This window comes from Atractosteus spatula, chromosome 3, assembly GCF_055471065.1.
Source record: "Atractosteus spatula isolate fAtrSpa1 chromosome 3, fAtrSpa1.hap1, whole genome shotgun sequence".
Taxonomy (NCBI): Eukaryota; Metazoa; Chordata; class Actinopteri; order Semionotiformes; family Lepisosteidae; genus Atractosteus; species Atractosteus spatula.
The window spans coordinates 15,737,991-15,758,534 of record NC_142708.1 but is presented as its reverse complement, the minus strand read 5'-3'; the positions used below and the strand labels follow the sequence as shown (position 1 = coordinate 15,758,534).

At 36.6% G+C, this 20,544-nt stretch overlaps 1 protein-coding gene across 2 annotated transcripts in view; it reads left to right on the top strand.

The window, feature by feature from the left end:
- Positions 1–20,544, top strand: part of LOC148837471 (transducin-like enhancer protein 4) — an 87,919-nt gene that overhangs the window by 12,025 nt on the left and 55,350 nt on the right. For both annotated transcript variants that reach the window (XM_088911473.1, XM_088911472.1), the window contains exons 5-6: positions 1,741–1,803; positions 4,507–4,581. In XM_088911473.1, coding sequence (XP_088767599.1) covers positions 1,741–1,803; positions 4,507–4,581 — 138 coding nt within the window. The remainder of the gene's footprint in view (positions 1–1,740; positions 1,804–4,506; positions 4,582–20,544) is intronic.

The window sequence follows — 20,544 nt, the reverse complement described above, 5'->3', positions numbered from 1 at the left end:
TGCTGGTTCAACCAGCCGATGGCAGATTAGAAAGCCTTATTGGAACCACGTGATTCACAAGTTTGAGATCTATTGTCTAAGCTAGATTCATCAGACGCCATCAGAATTTCAAGTGGCTGAATGAAATTCAAATGCGCTGTGTGGCATCTTTTCTCTCTTTATCCCCCTGTTTGTTCCTCTTTTTTTTTCCAAAGCTGAAAAATACATCTTTGATGAATCTGCTCCTCACCCTTAAGCTGTCTGTCTGCTTCTCATCAGATCTCAGGTTGCGGTTCACTGAGCAGAAGAAAAGATTTTAATAAAAGCCGCGCCGAGGGCTGTAATGCATCATTTTAGACCCCTAATTACATTACAATGACAAATATCAATGGTGACAACAGCAATAACCTACATCCTTTAATGGCCATGTAGAGAGAAAAACGTTTGGGCTCATAGCCATTATATTTAGTCTTCATTTAAGGTGAAAAAACGGTATTTTATTTTTTTACAACTTGATCTTTTTGAAGATGTCTATGTAGCTGTGAAAAAAGGGGGTCAAAATTAGATGATAGCCTGAGTCGAAGTGGTGTTTCTGAGGCAACCTAGGCTCTGAAAAAGAGGAATTGTCTGCCTAATTTTATTAAATAGCGGATCCTTTGTCCCCTCCTAATTAGTGTGTCCATGAAAAATTCATTGATTCTGTAATCTGATTCTTTCATACCTAAGGAATCCAGTTTTAGATTTGCTAGAAACAAGAAACATTTGTAAGTTCAATATGCTATGTCTTTTAAACCTACTTCAGTCAATTTTTATCTATATGTATGCTTGAGTCATGATTTATGGATATCCTTTTCTAAATTAGAGGGGGGGGGGGGAGTGTAGAACAATCATTGTTTGGATATGTATTGCTGACATTGTTAATTAGATGTTGTTTAATGATTAATGGTTGTTTTTTTTTCCCATAGAAGCAAAGTTGTAGTAGTGTGTGTCCTAAGTTTCAATCACACCTGAACAATTAACCACTCATGTTAAACATTGTAGGTGCACTGCAGTCTCAATTACATTTTTACTTGCAGTGTTTGTTACAAAGCCAGTAAGAAGCATTTTAGTTATTATATAACATAATCTAGTATAAAAGTTTACAGTAACAAAATTAAACTTTAATGACATTTCCTTAGAAACTTTGACACTGACTGACATTGTGAATTATTGTCTACAGCAGATACTTTTATGAGTACACTTATCATGCTGTGTTTAAGATTTTAAATTTCATTTCAACTGTTTGTTTACTGATCAAATTGTGAATGATATCTGGGGAAACCGCTTGCTATTTTACTTAAAATATGATTACAATATATTCTTATAATGTTTTGCCCTTTTAAGCTCTTACTGCCCTTCAGTAAACACACCTACCCTTAGAACCTGAAATATTATTTTTTAAAGGAAAATTTGCAAATTAATAAATAAACATTAGAAAATAAAATAGTATCCCAGAAAATGAAATCCCCATTTCTTAAAACTGAAACCATGGTGATGCCAGTTTATGCAATAAATATTAGGTTTAAAGTAAAGAAATTAAATTAGTTACAGCAGGAGAACAATACACAACTGGGTTGTCAAGTTCCGTTCTGTGCCAAATCTAATTACAAGCTGCTGCTGTGAGACTGTGGACATTTTATCTGGAAAACTTAATAAATATATGAAAAGCATATTTAAAGGCATTTTATTCTGACACTAATGGGCCTCATTTCTTTCTTGCAGGCGGAAATTGTGAAAAGACTGAATGCTATTTGTGCCCAAGTTATTCCCTTCTTATCGCAGGAGGTAAGGCCTCAGAGGGATGTACTTTTAGATGCCTTGTCAGGTGACACAAAAATGAAATTGGAGGAAGGCATTGCCTTTGATGTTAAAAGCATAGTCTGTTTCTTACTGCACTCTTGGGTTTTATTCTTGTGTATGTTCAGTTAGGGTAGTTATCGCGAATAAACTCTAGCACCATTGTGTGTAGTCTTGTATTTCAAAATATACCATCTAATCCGGCAGTACTGGGGCAGAGGAGAACAAGCCAGAAGAATCCAGAAGTGTGATTTAAAGACATTTTTGGGTTTGGTGTAGGGCTTTTCATAAAAAAAAAATCATGTAATGGCCTTATTACCAATGAAAGCACTGTTGCCACCTTTTTATCTCACTTATGCAACCACATTATTGTGTCATAATGTGAATGTGATTGCAAATTACGATGTGCCAAAGCAACCAGAGTCAGCTAATGACTGTCCAAGTCAAAAGACATAGAAAGAAGTACACAGTGGAAAGTGTGGAATTCAAGTTAATAGTGATGGAAAAGCAAAGGAACCTGAAATTGTCCACCCAAGAACGTTATCCTAAGGGAAGAGCTTGTGGAATATTTGGCCTACGCAGGCTTATTGGACATAATTAAAAAAAAAAATGAGTGAAATTGATATTAATGTCAGTGTTTAATAATTATCCTTGTTTGCTGTAGAAACATTCAGGAAATTTATCCCGTCTTCATTCTTGTTTAACACATACTGCAAACAAGTAAAACGTTTTGCAAATACTTATCAGAACAAATAGTTATTCAGTTATTCACCCTTATAATTGTTTTATAGGATTGAAACAGGTGTTTTTATTTACGTGTCATTGTGCCAAAAAAAATAAATTGGCATGTTTCTGAACCATTCTAATTTCTGTTGTTTTCTGTGAAAAATGTCTGCAAATATTTAGTTTTTTGTTAGAACCTAAGAATCTAGAGTTTGCAAACACGATGGCTAACCAAGGATCTTGTCAAACTGTCTCCTGGAAGAGGCCTCATCTTCAGCAACATGCATGGGTGGCTTGTTCCCAACTCCCACATTCTTTTGTAAAAAAAAGTACTAAAACATGGCCAGAACATAAATGAAAAAAGCAAATATTTAGTTTTTTACATTTTCACCTTCACTACTTTCAATAGCATATTAGAGGCACACCAAGAGGTGACTGGGGGGCCTGGGAAAGGCTCACCCATAACCATTGGTGCCACCTCTGTGACTGAGGAGTACAGTAGGTATTGACGCACAAAATGAGTTAGAGGTGGCAAGGAGTAATGTGCTTTTAAAATCACTTGAGATTCACTTTGAAGTGTATTGTTATGGAAAATATTATGAAACGGATCAATAATATGGAAAAGGGGCAAATGTACATGTAGTTGATTGCCAAATCAATATGAAAGGGATACGCTGCAGTGGTAAAGACTATTATGAAAGCAATGGAAACATAAAATCTTACATAAACAGTGGCAACAGGCTTATCTTAGAATGTAATTCCACAGATCTCTGTAATGATCCTGTAAGTAAAAATATAGGGAAATTTGAAAGCACAGGAAATGTACAATTCTGCCAGTCTTTAGCCTTTGTCCTGTATGATGATCAAAACGTGGAGAATTATTTTGAGATTTAAAGGTACAAGCTGGTAAAATGAAGCCAAACGATTTGATCAGTACCCATTCACCTACCTTAACCTTAGATAACTAACTCAGTCAAGTAGATTTGTACCCATGTTACCATCAGAAAATAAAATTATTCTCAGATTTTGCAACAATACTTCATATCACAACACTATACAACACATTAAATTAGCATTGATTAAAAAATCATAGATCATGATTAGTTAACAATTCACTAATCATGGAAAATACAATTTTGGTATGGTATAAAATAAAATGTTACCACCAGCAGTTGAGCACATGATGCCATTTTCTGTATCATATTTTTTTTCATTCGTTTTGGATGTATGTGCAATTGAGACAGGGCCTTTTGACGGTGTAGCCTTCAGTCATGTTATGCCAGCAAAGCCTTTTTTATGAACCGGATAAAGGTACAAGGAGATGGTGACAGCCTTTTCCACCATGATAAAACAGATGGTAGGTTTTATTAATAATCCCCAATAACCTTTATTGTTAAAATACAACGAGGGAAAGTGGGCTTCACTGAAGTGGTTTTATTGAGAATCAGGTAGATGACCTAAGTGTGTATTCTAGAACAAACTGAAACTGCTAAGAGTATCTTGAAATGAAACACTAGAAATGCAGGTACTGTTGTTTTTGATCCTGGAAATACATTACAAATACCACAGAAAAGGGGGAAACAAAAGGTCTCGCTAATGTTTCTGCTTTAAATCCACAAGCCTTATAGGAGATAATGCGTTTTGCACCTAATATCTAAAAGTAGCATGTAGGAAAACAAAGAAGTGTATAGAGTATATATTTCATAAATAGTGGATTATCCTCCAGTTCTATCTAAGAGTGTTTATCTTCCCTGGTTATGGAGCAGTGACATTTCATGTGAATCTGGCACAGATTTGTTTTGGATTATTGGGAGATTTGAACTAATGAAATTAGATTAATACAGATGTTGTTACCACGGCGGGGTTGGATCATAAAGTATAATATGGAACGGTTTATACCTTCTGAGAACTGTAATCTGATGAATGAAGAAAAAGCCCGTGGCCTTTCTGCTCTGTTTTTGTAAACAGCACCAGCAGCAAGTGGTGCAGGCAGTGGAGCGAGCCAAACAAGTGACCATGGCAGAGCTGAACGCCATCATTGGGGTACGTGACCATTTCCTGTCTTTGTGTTACCATGGGAATATGATTCTTTTCTTTATCCTTCTTTGCGAGATGCCAGAGGGGGTAGGATTTCAAAACCTAAAAGCAGTTCTCCGGAGTCTGGATTCCTGCGGCATTTCAAAGCCGCAGAGTTGAAATTGTAAGCAAAGTGGATTAACACTATTAATGTTATTAGGTGAGACTGCAGATATACGGTTATGCTTCACTTCATCCTTGCTGTGAATGCTGTGGTTGCAGAACACCCTGACTAGAAAAAAAATGCATGAAAGTGTACGTCGTACGGCTGGATGTTTTTTTTTGACAAAATAACACATTTCAGGTACCTGTACACACTAGAAATCTCTTTGAAAAAGTATGGTGTGGAGCATGCAGGGCAAGTGACCAGTCATGAATGTTATTAATTGCTTCCTTTTTTTACCAACAAATGTTGTAACTGCAAAATATAAATGTGTTAAAACATAACTAAGGACTCTTCAGTTTTACTATTTAAAATGTTTTCATCCATTGAATATTTGTGCCTATTTAGCAAAATGCGTTTAGGATATCTGGTTTGCATTTGTAAATCAATAACATCTGGTGATTTTACTGTTTGTATAAAAAAAAAGTTTTGCTCAAAATTGAAGATTAAAGGAGAATAATAAATAAAGGATTATAAATTTTATAGGTAAAAGACAGGTGGTTAGTCTATTTTTTGTTTACAAAAATAAAAAGAGCAACTTTTTAAAGCTGAACAGATTCAGCAATGATTTCTTTTAATTTCCATGCTGAGCAAGACATCATCATTGCTCTGGTACCTTGATAACACTGTCTTAAAACAATATTTTACATTTCCTGGGGTTATTTTGTACCACAAATCAAGGAACAAAAGAAGGAATCAAAGAACTGGTTGTTCACACAATGTGGCTGAATTAAGGTGCGAAGGTGTTTTATCTGAATGATGTATTAATCACAGGGACAGCTCTCCAGCAGGTGCTTGCAAGTGTTTTACATTAGATGTTTTTCCTCCTTTATAATAAAGATCCAAAAGTTGTATTTGTCCAGTTTGTTTTGCACTTTACATTATTTATGGCTTGCACATGAAAGTCTTTTACTTTATTTTATTCATCGTATCAAAAACACTTTGAAATGCTAATTATTCCATTTACTTTGATTAAAATTCAAATTGCTGAGTGAAGATGAGGATAAGGGTCCCTGAATAATCAATCTAAAGTGAGGATAGTGTTTCAATTAGGTCTCTGTTGCGTTAAAAAAAACGCAACAGAGGTTTGGGGTGTTGAGAGCAGATCTAAAGCCATAGCATCCTGCCATCATTACTTGTGCATAAAATGTGTTTTTGGAACAGAAAAAAAAGGTGCACCATATTGCTTTCTATGAAGGGCAATGGTTGAAAATTAAGAAGTAGGGCAAAAAGTAACAATTATTTTTCAACAGGACCATTTAATTATTTTATGCATTTATCATATAAGAAAGCAAGAATAAAATTCTTCATTGTGAGCCTTTGGGAGCAAGATGGAGCCTAATTATCTTCATTAGTTTGTTTTACGGGACAAAGAATGAAAATTTAGAAATAAATCTATATATAAAATAGCACACACAATATTCTTTTAGTCTTTTGAAATTGTCTGAACTAAACACAGATAAGGTACATATTAAAAAAAAAAAGACATCAGTTTCTCAACAACCAGAGAAATGTCCCACAGCCATGTAAAAAAAACATTTCTGCCAAAGAGCCTCAGGCAGTGCCTCTCCAGTTTTTTTAAGGGGTTTTTAATTACTGTATATACACGCACCTGTAGCTGGCACTTTTTTTCCAGATTAATTTTTGAGTGTATAACAAAGCACACATTTATTTTATCTTATTTTGACCTCAGTGTTCTGACAACAAATTAGAATGTCTTGAAGTTTTTTTTAATGTTGTCTTCCCATACAACATTACAATTTTTATAGCAGTATCATTCGTCATTGCTCATTGTGAATGATATGTGCAGCATGAGAAGGTGATTATCATCAAACCGAAGCTTCTTTACTTTGTCTCAGACAATACATAAGTAGTGCATTTACTATTGAGTGAATGAGTTGTATTTTAGATCAGTTAAACTTGACTTGACTTGACAGTAGCATTACCAGTTTTTAACCTGATCTTATTAAAGATGTGAACTATGTAAGGCTGGTCCTGTTAATACCAGGTTAGGAAACCTCTATGGTCTAACCTCTAGTTGCTGCTAGCAGAATTTCTAATCTGATGCCCCAGTATGATGTGTGAGGTCCCTAAGCCTTATTAGATGTTGTCTTTTGAATGAGATGTTCAACTAAGGTGTACTTGGCTGTTAAAGATCCCATGGCAGTGTTCATGTTCACTATTTGTAAGAATTTGAGTCACATGGTGGCTGCTATTCATCATCCAGGTGGGTGCTGCACTTTAGTGGTGGACATATGAATGGATAATTCCTGCCTTTATATAACATTATTCAAAATTCCAGTTTATCAGAGGATCTCAAGGAGCTTTACATATAGAAGTGGATCTGCCTCATCCACCCCTGAAGCATTTTATCCACTGTGGTTTTTCCAGTCTTCAGATGCCATCTACACCACTTTCAGCGGCGGTGTCCCAGTGCTAATCAGACACAGCACCGCTTAGTTTCTCATCCATCAATCCATTTTCTGACAGCTTCATCCAATTCAGGGTCGCAGGGGATCCAGAGCCTATCCTGGCAAGATCCATCATCCACCAGTCCATCGCGGGGGGCACACAAACAGACACACACACTCACATCAGGGCTGGTTTTCCCAGAAGCCAGTTAATCTACAAGTATATATTTGGACTTTGGGAGGAAATAGGAGCACCTGGAGGAAATCTACTAGGAAAGAACATGCAGATGCCACCCCAGGAATTGAACCCAGGGCCCAAGTGCTGTGACGCAGCAATGCTAACCACTGCACCACTACGTTGCCCTCTTAGTTTCTCTGATCTGCCAAAATCAGGCTACAAATTGAAAATTCTGCTTCCATAGCACAAGGGTCACCTCTTGTGTCTAAAGCACTTTGGAACAAAAAATGCTATACAAAAGCAGTACATTACTATTATTTTAATTTGTTGCATTTGTATTATTTTCTTATTATAAATTTAGAGGATGGGCTCTGAAGACATTGTTAGTGTTCTGATTCCAGTCCTCACTGCAAGGAAACAATATCTAACAAACATCCTGTTTGTACATACCTATAGATATAAAACAGTAGTACTTTTCCGTGCATTGGAATAGGATATGATGAAATGTGCCTTTTTTATTTCCTAAAATTATGCCAATGAATCCAGCAAATGAAGTGAGTCAGTGATCCATGGAATTTAAATGCAAAATATTGAAGCCAGCCTTGGAACCTGGAGACTGCTTGTTCTCTTGACAATAAAACAGTTGTGTTTAATGGAATGAAACATTGTTATAATGAATTTTTCTGTGGGTCATGTTGAGTTTCAAGAGCAACAAATTGTAACATGTTCAGTTAAGTGAACAGGTTTTCAAACCAGTACTTAAAAACAAATACATCCTGCCATTTTAATAGATAACTGCCATGAATGTTCTTCAGTACAGTATACATAGCTATACTGTAAAAATACATAATTCATTACAATATTAAACAGAGATCCGTGTGGTTTTACATTTATGAAGAGTCTGATAGATTCTCAAATCTAAATATTTTTTGTACCTGGTAGTTCTTTTGTAGAAAACCAAAGGGTGATGTTTTGTCAGATAATAGTTTTTTTTTTAAAGTGCCTTTGAATGGTTTAGAGATAACATAGTAATCAATTCAGGAGCCTCTTGCATATTCTAGTGCATAGCATTTAAAATAGTGGGAAGTCTCAGAAAATTATTCACCATCAATTTTCCAAGCAATAACAAGGCTTGGTGGCTTTTTGCCTCTTACCATGTTAAGGGCTTTCAAAATGATTGCATAAACTATGTTCGAGAACAGTGAGGAACTAAAACTGATTAAAATGTTCATGCTTCAGTGGGGTTGACGGAACAATTCATTTGGGCTTTCTCTGCCTCCTGCAGCTCAAGATGAAGTATTAAAATTCAATGGATTAAATCTCTCTCCTCTCAGTTCAGAAAAACATTAGGTTTTAATGGGCTTAAACTCATAATTTTTTGGTCTGGGCTAGAGAAGTGTCCAAAAAATCTAGTTGAATGTTATGTGAGCAAATGCAATTCAAATTGTTCTTTCCCTTATTATTCCAAATTTTTCATTTGTGATGTTCTGTGCGAACTTCTAGAATATTATAATAAAATATCTTATTAAAGTATCTAATATCTAATATTAGATACTTTATTAAGCATATAACAGTGAAAGTACCTAAATACTTATTGCTTACAATTTGAGCAGTTCACTGACAAGGCTTAACAGATTTGCCACCAATATCTTTTGTCATGCTATGCAGTCATTGTTTAATAGAGTTCTCAGTAGGAAATACTGACAAAACCAATCAATAGCGCAACCTAAATTCTGGGGACTGTCTTGATGGGACTAATTCCATTCCCCCAAAAAATGTCCACAACAAATAAAGCCTTCAAAACTTAGAGAAATTCGAATTACATACATTAATTTACTGAAAGATAAAGAATTATCACCAAAAGAAAAACACTAACCAAAATTGAGGGTGGAAAACAATCCATGTCTCTCTCTTCTTAATCTATATTAATATCCTAAGACAGTGGTTCTCAAACTGTGGTACGCGTACCTGCAGTGGTACGTGGCGTGCCGCCAGGTGGTACGCCAAATGACCCTGGAACCGTGTTGTGTGCGCTGAAAAAATCGGGACGGGTTTTCATATTTTGTATTTTTATACGTGTCGAATACGCAGCCTACGTACTACGATACAGTGCGCGCTAATACTTAAGTGGACACAAGAGATACTCTGTAATTCTATACCACTCTATAGGAATGCATGCTACGGACGCAAGTGACCAATTGTATTTAAAAAAAGCTACTGTATCTCCAGCAAATAGGGAGAAGGGAGAATGTGCGTGATTTTGGAACAATGCCAACGTTGTAAACACAGGAATGCATAGAAATGCGTGCTGCGAACGCTGGTAATCTTGTGAGCACAGGAAAGCGTGAAAAATAACAGAAAAATATTTAAGAACTGTTCTAAGTTAATTTGAGAAAAATACACAGAGCGTCTCTGTGTTTCTCTCCCATGCGCATGAAATAAATACTTAAAATAAACACTGAAATAAAAACGGAAACATGGAAAAATGCAAGCTTGCGGATTGCTAAAGCAGGTTAGCCCCACACTTTTATGTGTGGAGAAAAAGCTGCTGAACAGCTCGACCTGCTGCCCCCCCTGAAAGACACAGTCACTCATAGAATTATTGAAATGAAGGATTATATCAAAAGTACGCTGACAGAGCGTTTTGAGATGAGCAGATGTTTTTCACTGCAATTAATGAGTCTGTAGTCGATTTGGCCAATTTGCTCGTTTATGTTAGATACGAGTTTGAGGGTACGTCCCGTGAGGACTTTCTGTTCTGTAAGCCGCTACCAACAGGAACTACAGGAGAGCACATATTTCAGCTTCTGGATGAATTTATCGAAGAGAATGGCATCGACTGGATAAAATGTGTCGGAGTTTGTACAGACGGTGCTAGAGCAATGACAAGCCGACATAACGGTGTAGTTGCACGAATTAGAGAGGTTGCTCCAGAAATTAATGGACGCATCGCAACATCCACCGCGAGACCTTTGCCGTCAAGAAAATGCCTGTCTGTTAAAATCTGTTAAGACTGTTGTGAATTGTATAAAGGCTCGAAAAATTAATTCACATCTGCTTTGCTCGACTAAACAGGCTCACTCCTCTCACTGAAATGGTGCTTTTTTATTTTTATTTGTTGTTGTTTTTTTTCTGTAAAACACTTTGAGAAGCCACATTTTAATATATCAAAAAAAGTTTATTATTGTAATATTTATTATATGTATGTGTGAGTGTGTGCACGCGCGCTCATGTTGGTCATTGAGAATTTCTGAGGTTCCTATGAGATGATGACTTGTAGGTGGTACTTGGATGCTTTGGTTGGATTAGGGGTGGTACTTGGTCCAAAAAGTTTGAGAACCACTGTACTAAGAAGTACAGATACAGTATAATTCACATATTCTTTCTTTGTTCTCCTGTAGGCATCTTGGCCATATGAATTGCAGAATCCTAAAAAATGTAATAAATATAGAATTGTATCAACTGATACATAATCGTGCAGCTGGCAAAACAATATCTTACATATCCTTTCTTATGAAATGCAATTTAATGTGTAGATAACTCCAGGTTTTGTGTGTAAGGAAGGCGATGCAATAAAAAAACAGAATTTGACCTGAAACGTTTTTTGAATTGCAGAAAAGACCTTTGATTTTCATCAAAGATATATATTTAAGTTGGGCAGCACGGTGGTGCTGCGATTAACATTGTCACCTCACAGCACTGGGGGCTAGGTTCAATTCCAGTCCTGGGTTGTTTTTAGCATGGAGTTTGTATGTTATCCCTGTGTTCCTGTGGGTTTCCTCCAGGTGCTCTGTTTTCCTTCCTCAGTGTAAAGACGTACTAGTAGGTTATTAGGGTTCTGGGAAAATTGGCCCTGGTGTGTCTGTGTGCCCTGTGTTCAGGGTAGATCTTGCTTTGTGCCCGTTGCTTGAAAGAATGGGCTCTGCCGTGATCCTGTGTTAAATAGAACAGTTTAAAGATAAATGGATGTTTTTAAAAGTGCATAGCCTGGCCTTTTCCTGCAACAGTAGAACAATTATGCTTCACCATCATATATGTACTATAGCATCATTATGTTTGATACCGTAACGCGTATGGCCTCCATTGCTTGTGAGAGCTGGCTTACCAGCGCGGTGACGTCACTGCCCTTCCCTGTGAATAGCAGGGACCGCAGCCACCGGGCTGACGGGAGATTTCCCTAGGGCTCAAGAGGCTGGGTCCCTGTTGAGTGACGCCGGAGGCCAGGGTTCGAGTCCCCGACGGTGGGTGGGCCGACCTGACGCGGCAGCGGTGAGGGCGCCCACATGAACCCCGAAGCGTTACATTGGTGTCAGAGTGGGATAGGATAGCCCTTCGCCGAGAACGGCGAATTAAGCGGGGGAGAGTGTAATGCATACCGCCTCCATTGCTCGTGAGAGCCGGCTTACCAGCGCGGTGATGTCACCGCTCTTCCCTGTGAATAGTGGGGACTGCAGCAGCCGGGCTGAGGGGAGATTTCCCTCTGGCTCAAGAGGCTGGGTCCCTGTTGAGTGATGCCGGAGGCCTGGGTTCGAGTCCCCGGTGGTGGGGGACCGACCTGATGCGGCAGCGACGAGGGCGCCCACGTGAACCCCGAAGCGTTACAATACCAAAGGTGCAAGATTTGAACCTTGAACTGCTTAGTAGAAATTCAATAAATGCCTGACTGTTGCAGTTACATAAATGGCTGAAAAATAATATCTAAAATACTGTTGATGCACTATTTCAAAATAAATATAAAGAACTGTGGTGTCACATTAATATAGTCAACTGGCACATCCTGTATGCTTCTGCACATTCCTGGGTATAACCCTAGTCGGTCATATTTCTCCTGTTTTACCTAATAAATTTTTTAAATTTATAAGTGGATTGTTGGTTAGAGTTGTGAGCATTGATTTAGTTGCACAGTGGGAGTAAGGTTCAGTGTGAATTCGCAATAACCTGTAAGGAACAATTCTGATTTGTTCTTGGCAAATTGATCATTAGCAAATATTATAAGATTTGCTGCATTCCAACCAGCAAGCAGGAAAAATGTGAATTCTGCATGTGAAGGTCTGTCTTGATGAAGACCTTGTTTTGGCTAGAGAATATCTTAATTTAGGTTTTAACAATGCTGTTTAGTTAGTAATCAACATAGATAAGTGTAAGGTTCTACATATTTGTACAGTAACATTCAATCTAAACAAACAAATATGTTTTAATTTGATTATATGTACTGTGTACTATATGTGCATATTGTATTTTTGAAAGTAAAAAGAAGCTTTGACCAGAATAAAAGCAATGCTTGAACTAGATGAAACAGGCAGCTGGATAAATCATTTATGGGTTTCAGTCCAACATATTCGGAGAAAATGAGTGATTAGAACAGCATAGACAACACTGCCAAAGACTTCTGGGTCAAGCTACTTAGTACCACAGGTTTTTATCTGGAACTGTGTCATTGACTGCAGTTCTCAGCAGTGACTTCTCAATTCATGCCAACTAAACAGATGTCTGCATTGAACCTCGTTGATATAAGGTCAAAGACATACAGTATTCTCATTTCAGTTTCTGAATGACACTGCCATTTCCCATAATTGTTCACGTATCATAATTAAGCCATTGAACTGACATCCTATGAATGAGTGGATTTCTTTTGTCTCCCTGAAACGTAGCACCCACCGAATGCCTATTTGCTGTTGAATGAGGTTATTCCCACTGCATATGGTTACATTGAAAAATCCGTGTGCAGTATTATATTCTTTGAATGCTTGGTTTTTAGCATTTAAGTATCTCAGCCTCTGTTGGTAGATCCTCTAACCTTCTCCTAGGTTCCTATCTGAGCTTCCAGAGCTACTACCTCCCAACCTATCGTATATAGCCATTGTATTTCTTGATGATTTAAATATAAAATATGGATTCTCATAACTGCTTTGCCCCAGCTGATTTCCTAGCTACTAATGATTGTATTTGTTTTCTTCTGCATCTCAGCTCCCCAGAGGATAAGCATGGCATATGTTAGACTTCATCAGTTCCTGTTGGTTTGACATTTCCAACCTTCAAGCATTTATCCTGGAGCTGTCTGCCCTCAAGGCTCTTACTGTGTGTACAGTAGCACTACTATGAATAGAATATGGACTATGATGTTCTCTAGATTTAAATTTGGTAAATTCAGCTAGTTTGTGGTGGTGGGGGGATCACAAAAACTCTAATTTCTTTAGAATTACACCCTAAAACAAAACAGAGTATCAACTCTATATTCCATAAAACCTGATTCATTTGTTTGTCCTCCCCCCTGTACATAAGTGAACTTGAATATTGGCGAGGGAAGACGGGACTGTCCATCTGTAGTTCAGTGTACAACATCAGCGGGCCAATATGGATGTGCTTAAGGCAGTTACATGTCGATCCTCCTTTCAGTTTGCACTTATTATAAGCAGTCACAGTAGTCCTACAATCCTTTGCTCCAATATCAATAAAATATTTAGCCATTCAGTCTTTTTTTCCTTCCTCTGCTGAACAATATAACACTTTCAGTTATTTTGCTACCGGATGCATAGTCTTGTTTTGCACCACAGGGGTGTTAAGGATACCTATATGAGTAAGTATTTAGCCACTGAACTGTCTGTTTACCACTCCATTCAATTGCAGGTCAGTTTCTAGTCTGGCCAGCACAGAAAAAGTGGAAGTAGTAGTACAGTAGACTGCATTTATTAAACCTGAACCCTTGTTTGTGGTTGTACCACCCCTTGTGTAAAGTGCAAGTATGAATTGTACAATACAGTAATGAAATTGAAAGACTAACAGGTGATTGGACGGTATAGGATGATCTACCCACTCTCTACCTTAAACAATAACATTGTGTGAATGAGTGTCATCTTTAACAGGACAGGATTCCAGCAGCTTTAGCCCTGTCCTTGAAAGACAAACATACCAGGTAAAGAGATCTGAAAAAGCCAACCTTCAGTTGAGAAAATGGGCTATATCCTTTTATTTGTTAAAATATCTATATTATATATTTATGGTCTGTGGTATCTTCCAGGCAAGATAACCCTTTTTTTCTTGTTATGATTTATGTAATTGTTATAGGGAAAAGGTTCATTTTGGTTTATCATCAGTTGAGAGAGCAGTTTTGTCTTGACTACGGCCTTTTATTTTATTGAAATGACTTGACCTTTCTTATGCCAGATTTTTGTTTCTTATGGATGCAGTTTACATCTGTTTATCACTGAAAGTTCCAGGCTGTGACTTATAGGCTCCTCTTTACACGCATCTTTTTAGTATTTGTATTACAGAAAATTGTGTTCTGTGTTTAGAAATTATAGAGAGCTTGGAGTTTCGTGAAAAGCACTCCTAAATATTTCTTGTTGAATATAACATTCTAAATATATTAAGAAAGTAAATAAGAGGGAACATAGTCAAAACCAAGATTTTGAATTTGTTTATGAATTATTTTTAAATAGCTAAATATTTGTGAATAATTTTTCAGTGCTTTTTACTTGACAAGATTGTAATGTAGTGACGTGTAGTAATTGTAAGTTTTGTTTCAAGTAGAATTTCACATTCTTATATCATATCGGCAGAACCAAAGACTAGTGAATTATTCAGTAGAATTACATTTTTTCTGTTGAACAAAGAGGACAATGTTCAAAGGTTTTTTTTTTACTAGTCCAGTATCAGCTCCCGTGTCTACCTGTATTTCCAGAGTGAGAAAAAGGAAAAATATTTCTTCTTCCTCTTATATTGTCTTTTGGTCACCTCGAAATGTTTCAGGAAGTCAAGTCCTATATTTTAATATATACAAGTTGAACTTTAGACACTTTGTACATGTAGCAAACAAACTTGATTCTGATTTTTGCTGGTCTTTTTAGAATGTAGACGAGTTAACTGCACGTATTCATAATGAACTGAAAGATCATTAAATTTTGAATCTAAAAGAGACATCACAGGAATATACAGTGTATGTGTGCATTGTGTTGAGTATTTAAATTTATATAAAGGTTTAGATATTTCTGTGGAGTGATATTAATGTATTCTATATTTCAGTTCTTCAAGTATGGTGCATGACATTATTTATATATTAACATTCTTTTTCAAACAAAAGAAGAAAGCAAAGAAAATAACTTTATAATAACTGCTGTTGCCTTTGATATTTACTTAATAGCTAGCTGTGGTTAGCAGTACATTGATAAAGGAATCTATTTTATAAATGTCATGCATTCAATGACAATCTAGTATGTGTGTTACTAGATAAAACAGGTATTTGTACAATTCTTGTGCCCTCACTATATAAAGTGCCTTCACTGGTAAATATTTTCTTTAAAAAATTCCCAAGGTCGCATTTGCTAAACTGTTCTCGTGATCCAGCTATAACTAGTCCTTTATCTTGTCATTGTATTCTGTTGAAACAGAACCGTTGATGTGAAAATGAGCTTTTTTAATAGAAAAAATCAGGAGCATTTTAAGAAATATTTTTTTTCTGGGCAGAAGTGCAAGGTAGTGAGAACTAGGCTTTTGCTGCTTTTCATTTTTATAGTAGAATGTTTCTGTGACCTTATATCTCATTAAGAGTAATAAAATATATTTAATACATCAAAAATATTTCAATTTAATGGCACAGCCTTAATGTTGCACACACTGGAATTATCCTATTCATGAATCCCATTCATGCTCACATTTTCTTTAAAAAAAACTTCAGTTAAAACGCTAGCCAACATTTGTCTTTTTACATATTTTTCGCTGAGAAAAATATTTTCTCAGAAATATTTTCTGAGAAAAGACAAGACAATAGGTTAGGTTATGGAGTGCAGACCGGATTGTTGTCGTGTTTTTTGATAGAATCATCTTTCATGGTACAGTACATGTCTTTTGACCCTAGAAATTATGATTTTCGTTTATGAATCCATCTGGTTGTTGATTGACTGTGTATTTGTTCTGTCACAATAGCTCTAAGAGATCAAGCTGTCTCTGTGAAGATTAGATGTGTCTCCTGGTTGGGTTTTGATGATGTTGTATGGCTTGTTTGGATACTGGCAGAGAGCTTTCAGTGTTGTAATGAGAAAGCAGGGGATTATGGTGACACAGAATCCCTGGAAACACTCCACTAGAAAATTGGAGCTGTTCCAGAGAAATGGGCTTTTGAGTGTACATACTGCACGAGGAGTGACAATTAGAGGTTAATTCATCTGTGGCTTTGTTATCCCACTTTGCTAAACTAAGGTTTTGTGCAGAGCTCTGGAGATGGAAAATAACCAGAACTGATCATTAACACTTGCCCTGTATCTCTTCAGAAATAATGTAATACACCATATCATTTGCAGAAATTGGTGTTTATAGGAATTGGCACACATGTTCAAATTGCTTGATATCTAGTGCAGCTAGTTTTTGGTTTTAAATGAGCTACTTTTTAATGTTTTCATTACTACTTTGACTGATGTCATTCTATTTGGAAGCAGACTAACGGAACTGCAGCCAGTTTAAAAATTGAAGCCTTGTGTGGTTGAGATGCTGTAATGTATTGTATGTTTCCTATTCCCAGTAGTTTACATTGAAAAAAGATACAAAGCATTTTATTTTTCTAATAAAGATTATATGACATAAATGGAAAATAGCAATGTTTTTTTCTCTGTAGCATAATTTACAGCATTTCCTATTGCCTAAATTAGGAGGGTTATGTGGGTTTTACTGAAATGATTTTACTCTAAATCCAATATTTACTGTTCTTTATGCCATCCACCTTATAAAATGTGTAGGTCACCAAGTACATTGTTAGATAGTGCAACCTGTGATCAGGAGGCATTTTTGCAGTGATATTTTAGTAAAAGTTCCCTTTTATTTCCCTTTCAGTCCATACAGCAACCTCTGCAATATTAATGTGTTTAAAAGTTTGGAGCTAAAAAAAAGTAAAAATAAACCCCCTCAAAATCTTAATTGGAAAAGTATTAAGCATTCACACTCTGTAATAAACTTTGCCTCAGCCAGTTGCCTTTAGTATTTGCACAATATGATGTGCAAATGAATTACACCTGTGTCTCATTAAAGTGTTAACCGTTCAGATTGAACAAATTTGTCTTTGTAAGGTTGAATATACCTGTCAATGTGAGTTCCCACTACTGGACATTGCTATATGAAGACAAAGGAGCTTCTCCAACAACTAAGGAAAAGAGATGTTGACAGACATAAGTCTGGTGAGGGATATAAAAAGATTTAAAAAGCACAGATTATTCAACAGAGTACTATTAAATCAATTATCAGAAAGTGAAGGACACAAACTACTCCGAATCTTCAACCATGTCTTCCTCCGAAACTCAGCAGTCAGGCATGCAGGACATTGGTCAGAGAAGCAGCCAGGAGTCTGAAAACAATCCTCAGACACCTACCATGTTTCATATCTGAGATGGGAGAACCTGAGTGAGTCAACAATAGCTCAGGTACTGCACAAATCTGGGCTGTATGGTAGTGTGGCAAGGAGGCAGCCATATTTGAAAAAATCTTACATTAACTCCTGTCTTGAAAAAGCAAAAAGGCATGTAGGAGCCTCTGAAATAATGTGGAAAACAATTTTGTAGTCTGATGAGGAAAAAAAATATTTGGCCTTAATGCCAAACGTTTGGGGGAAGAAGAGCACTGCTCACAAAACACCATCTCCACATTGATGGCGGTGGCAGCATGAAGTTTCTGGAAGTGTTTTATTAGCAGTTTCTGGAAAAAAACATGGAACACTGCAAAGATCTGAAACTGGGATGAAGATTCATATTTCTACAGGACAATGAGTGCGAACGCAAAGCCAAAGCAACCCTTGACTGGCTTAAAAAGAACATGGAAGCCCTTGAGTGGCCCAATTAAAGTCCAGATTTAAGTCCCATAGAAAATCTGTGACAGGAATTTAAGAGTGCTGTACACCACCACTCCCCCAGCAACCTGCAACAGCTGGAGCGATTGTACCTGAAAGAGTGGGTAAAAATTAAACTTACAAGATGTTGGTTACAACATACTGAAAAAGACCCGAGGCTGTAATTGCTGCAAAAGATTAAATTCTTAAGGCCCCATGGGGGTGAATACTTGTCCATGCTGCATTTTTCAGTCTTCTCTTTTTCATTAAATGTTTCTTTTACGTTCAAAATGATTGTGAATGAAAATGTTAAGCATATTCTGTTATTTGTTTAAAAAAAAACCTGTTCAAATGTGTTTCATTTTGAGGTTGTAACAGCAAAATGTGGTAGTGGTCCAGGGGAGGTCAATACTTTCTACACCCACTGTATATATAAAATGTACATTTTCCTTGCAAATTGCAGCTAACATATCCTGCAGATTGCAGATTTCTCTTTTAAATGTTACAAATAATGTGAATTGTACTTCAATATATGATGGAAATAGAATATTGTTAATTCAGTAGTACAATAAAATGTCTTGAGCAGAAGAATTGCACATACTTGAGAGCACTGAAACAACAGCACTCTAATATGCAAAATACACAACAGAACAGCTAGATGGGTGTAGAGGGAGGCAAGGCAACAGCACAGAGTTATGAGCTGGTGGAGAAGTTGCACGCTTTTTAAATGATTACACAAACAGAAATGTGTGTGAGCAAAGGTTTCACAGGATTGGGAAGACTGGCACCCAATATGGAAACTATATGAGTGAATTCTACAGATGGTAAACCTGCAGTTGAAAAGAGAACCCTGTATTGTATAGATGTGAGTTTGACTTCTAAATTGGTATCGTTTGGTTACTTCAGATTCCCTATTCAAAGTGTTCGGCAAAGTGTCGAAAATTGCACTTTAAGATAAAGCTCTTGAAAATCTGAAGTGCTTTATAACACTATGTAAAGTAACAAAGCAAATGATAAGCAAGTTTCATAATATGATGTTTAGCATTTTCAGAGAATAAATCTTATTATAATTTCTTTTTAACAATGTTCTGTTACTTTTGCACTGTTTGTATTCTCTTAAACATGGAGAAGTGTAAAAATGTAAGCAGAGGGTAAACAACAATATGGGGATAAACAACAAAGGTGGGGTACAGTTTTGACTACGTTAGTAAAACATTTATAAGCTCCTCCTGCAAGTGAGAAATTGCACAAGACAAGTGATCAATTATACACCAGATTCTGGCAGCAAAACATGCAGTCCATAAGATTGCACTGAATACATCCCTCAAAGTTTGTGATGAGCAATATTATGTATAATCAGTACATGACTGTGAAATCCAAGTTGAATTGCTAAAACTGATGAATTAGGTATGGTGAAGATTGTAACATGAAGACAAGCTCTAGCAGGCACCTGAGGAAGTCAGATTGTTGTTGTAGAATCACCCCGGATGATACTTCCACAGCCATTGGCTGGACTTTCCATTATAAAGGCACTATTGTGATTATGGAAGACTTGGAATGTTGTGACATTTTATTATTAGTGTGCTGCCAGCATTGGAATGGAATTTTATGATACAGACCAAGAGATACCAAGTTCAATAACACAACGTGTACAGAGTTGTCAGTGTAACATAGTGAATAGGTGTGAGGTTAGAGTCCTAACCTCAATCACCTGGCTTTCGAACTGAATCAGAAAATTAAGAGGAGGATGCGGAAAACAACGTTTGCCTCAAAAAAAGCTGCATTTTTTAGGAGGACTAGAATAGTATTCCTTCACCTTCACCCGTCATTATCAGATTGCATTTGACAGTATTATATTTCAAGGTTGGTTTTTAAGCTTGTACGTAAAGTGTGAATATCTGTTGTGTATTTTACCTGTAGTACAAGTTCGTGTAGCATATGAAAAAAGTAATATGTCAGGTTTTATTCTGTCCTTAATGTATAGCTTAGAGTGTTTCTAAACAATTTCTAGCAATTGAGGATGTAGCCTTGCAATTCTGTACATTAAGGTATTTCCACATTTCTTTGCACAACAGTGTAAAACAACTATGAAAGCCATTCAGTTTTAGATGAATGTTTGTCAACAACATCAGTATATGAACAGCTCTTTTATAATGTGGCCACTGTACTGGTACCCAGGAGAAAAGATAAGAGTCACTTCTCCTTCAGTTAGGTCTGTATGGGGAGGGTATGAGATTGTGTCTTCGCTTGGGGAAAGGCGTATCCAAACATGCTGTAACATGACTTCCTCTATTACAGTGTACAGAACAAGTAGTTTATTTATAACTAGCAATTTAATAGCATGACATATCTGCCTGGAGAAATAATGGCT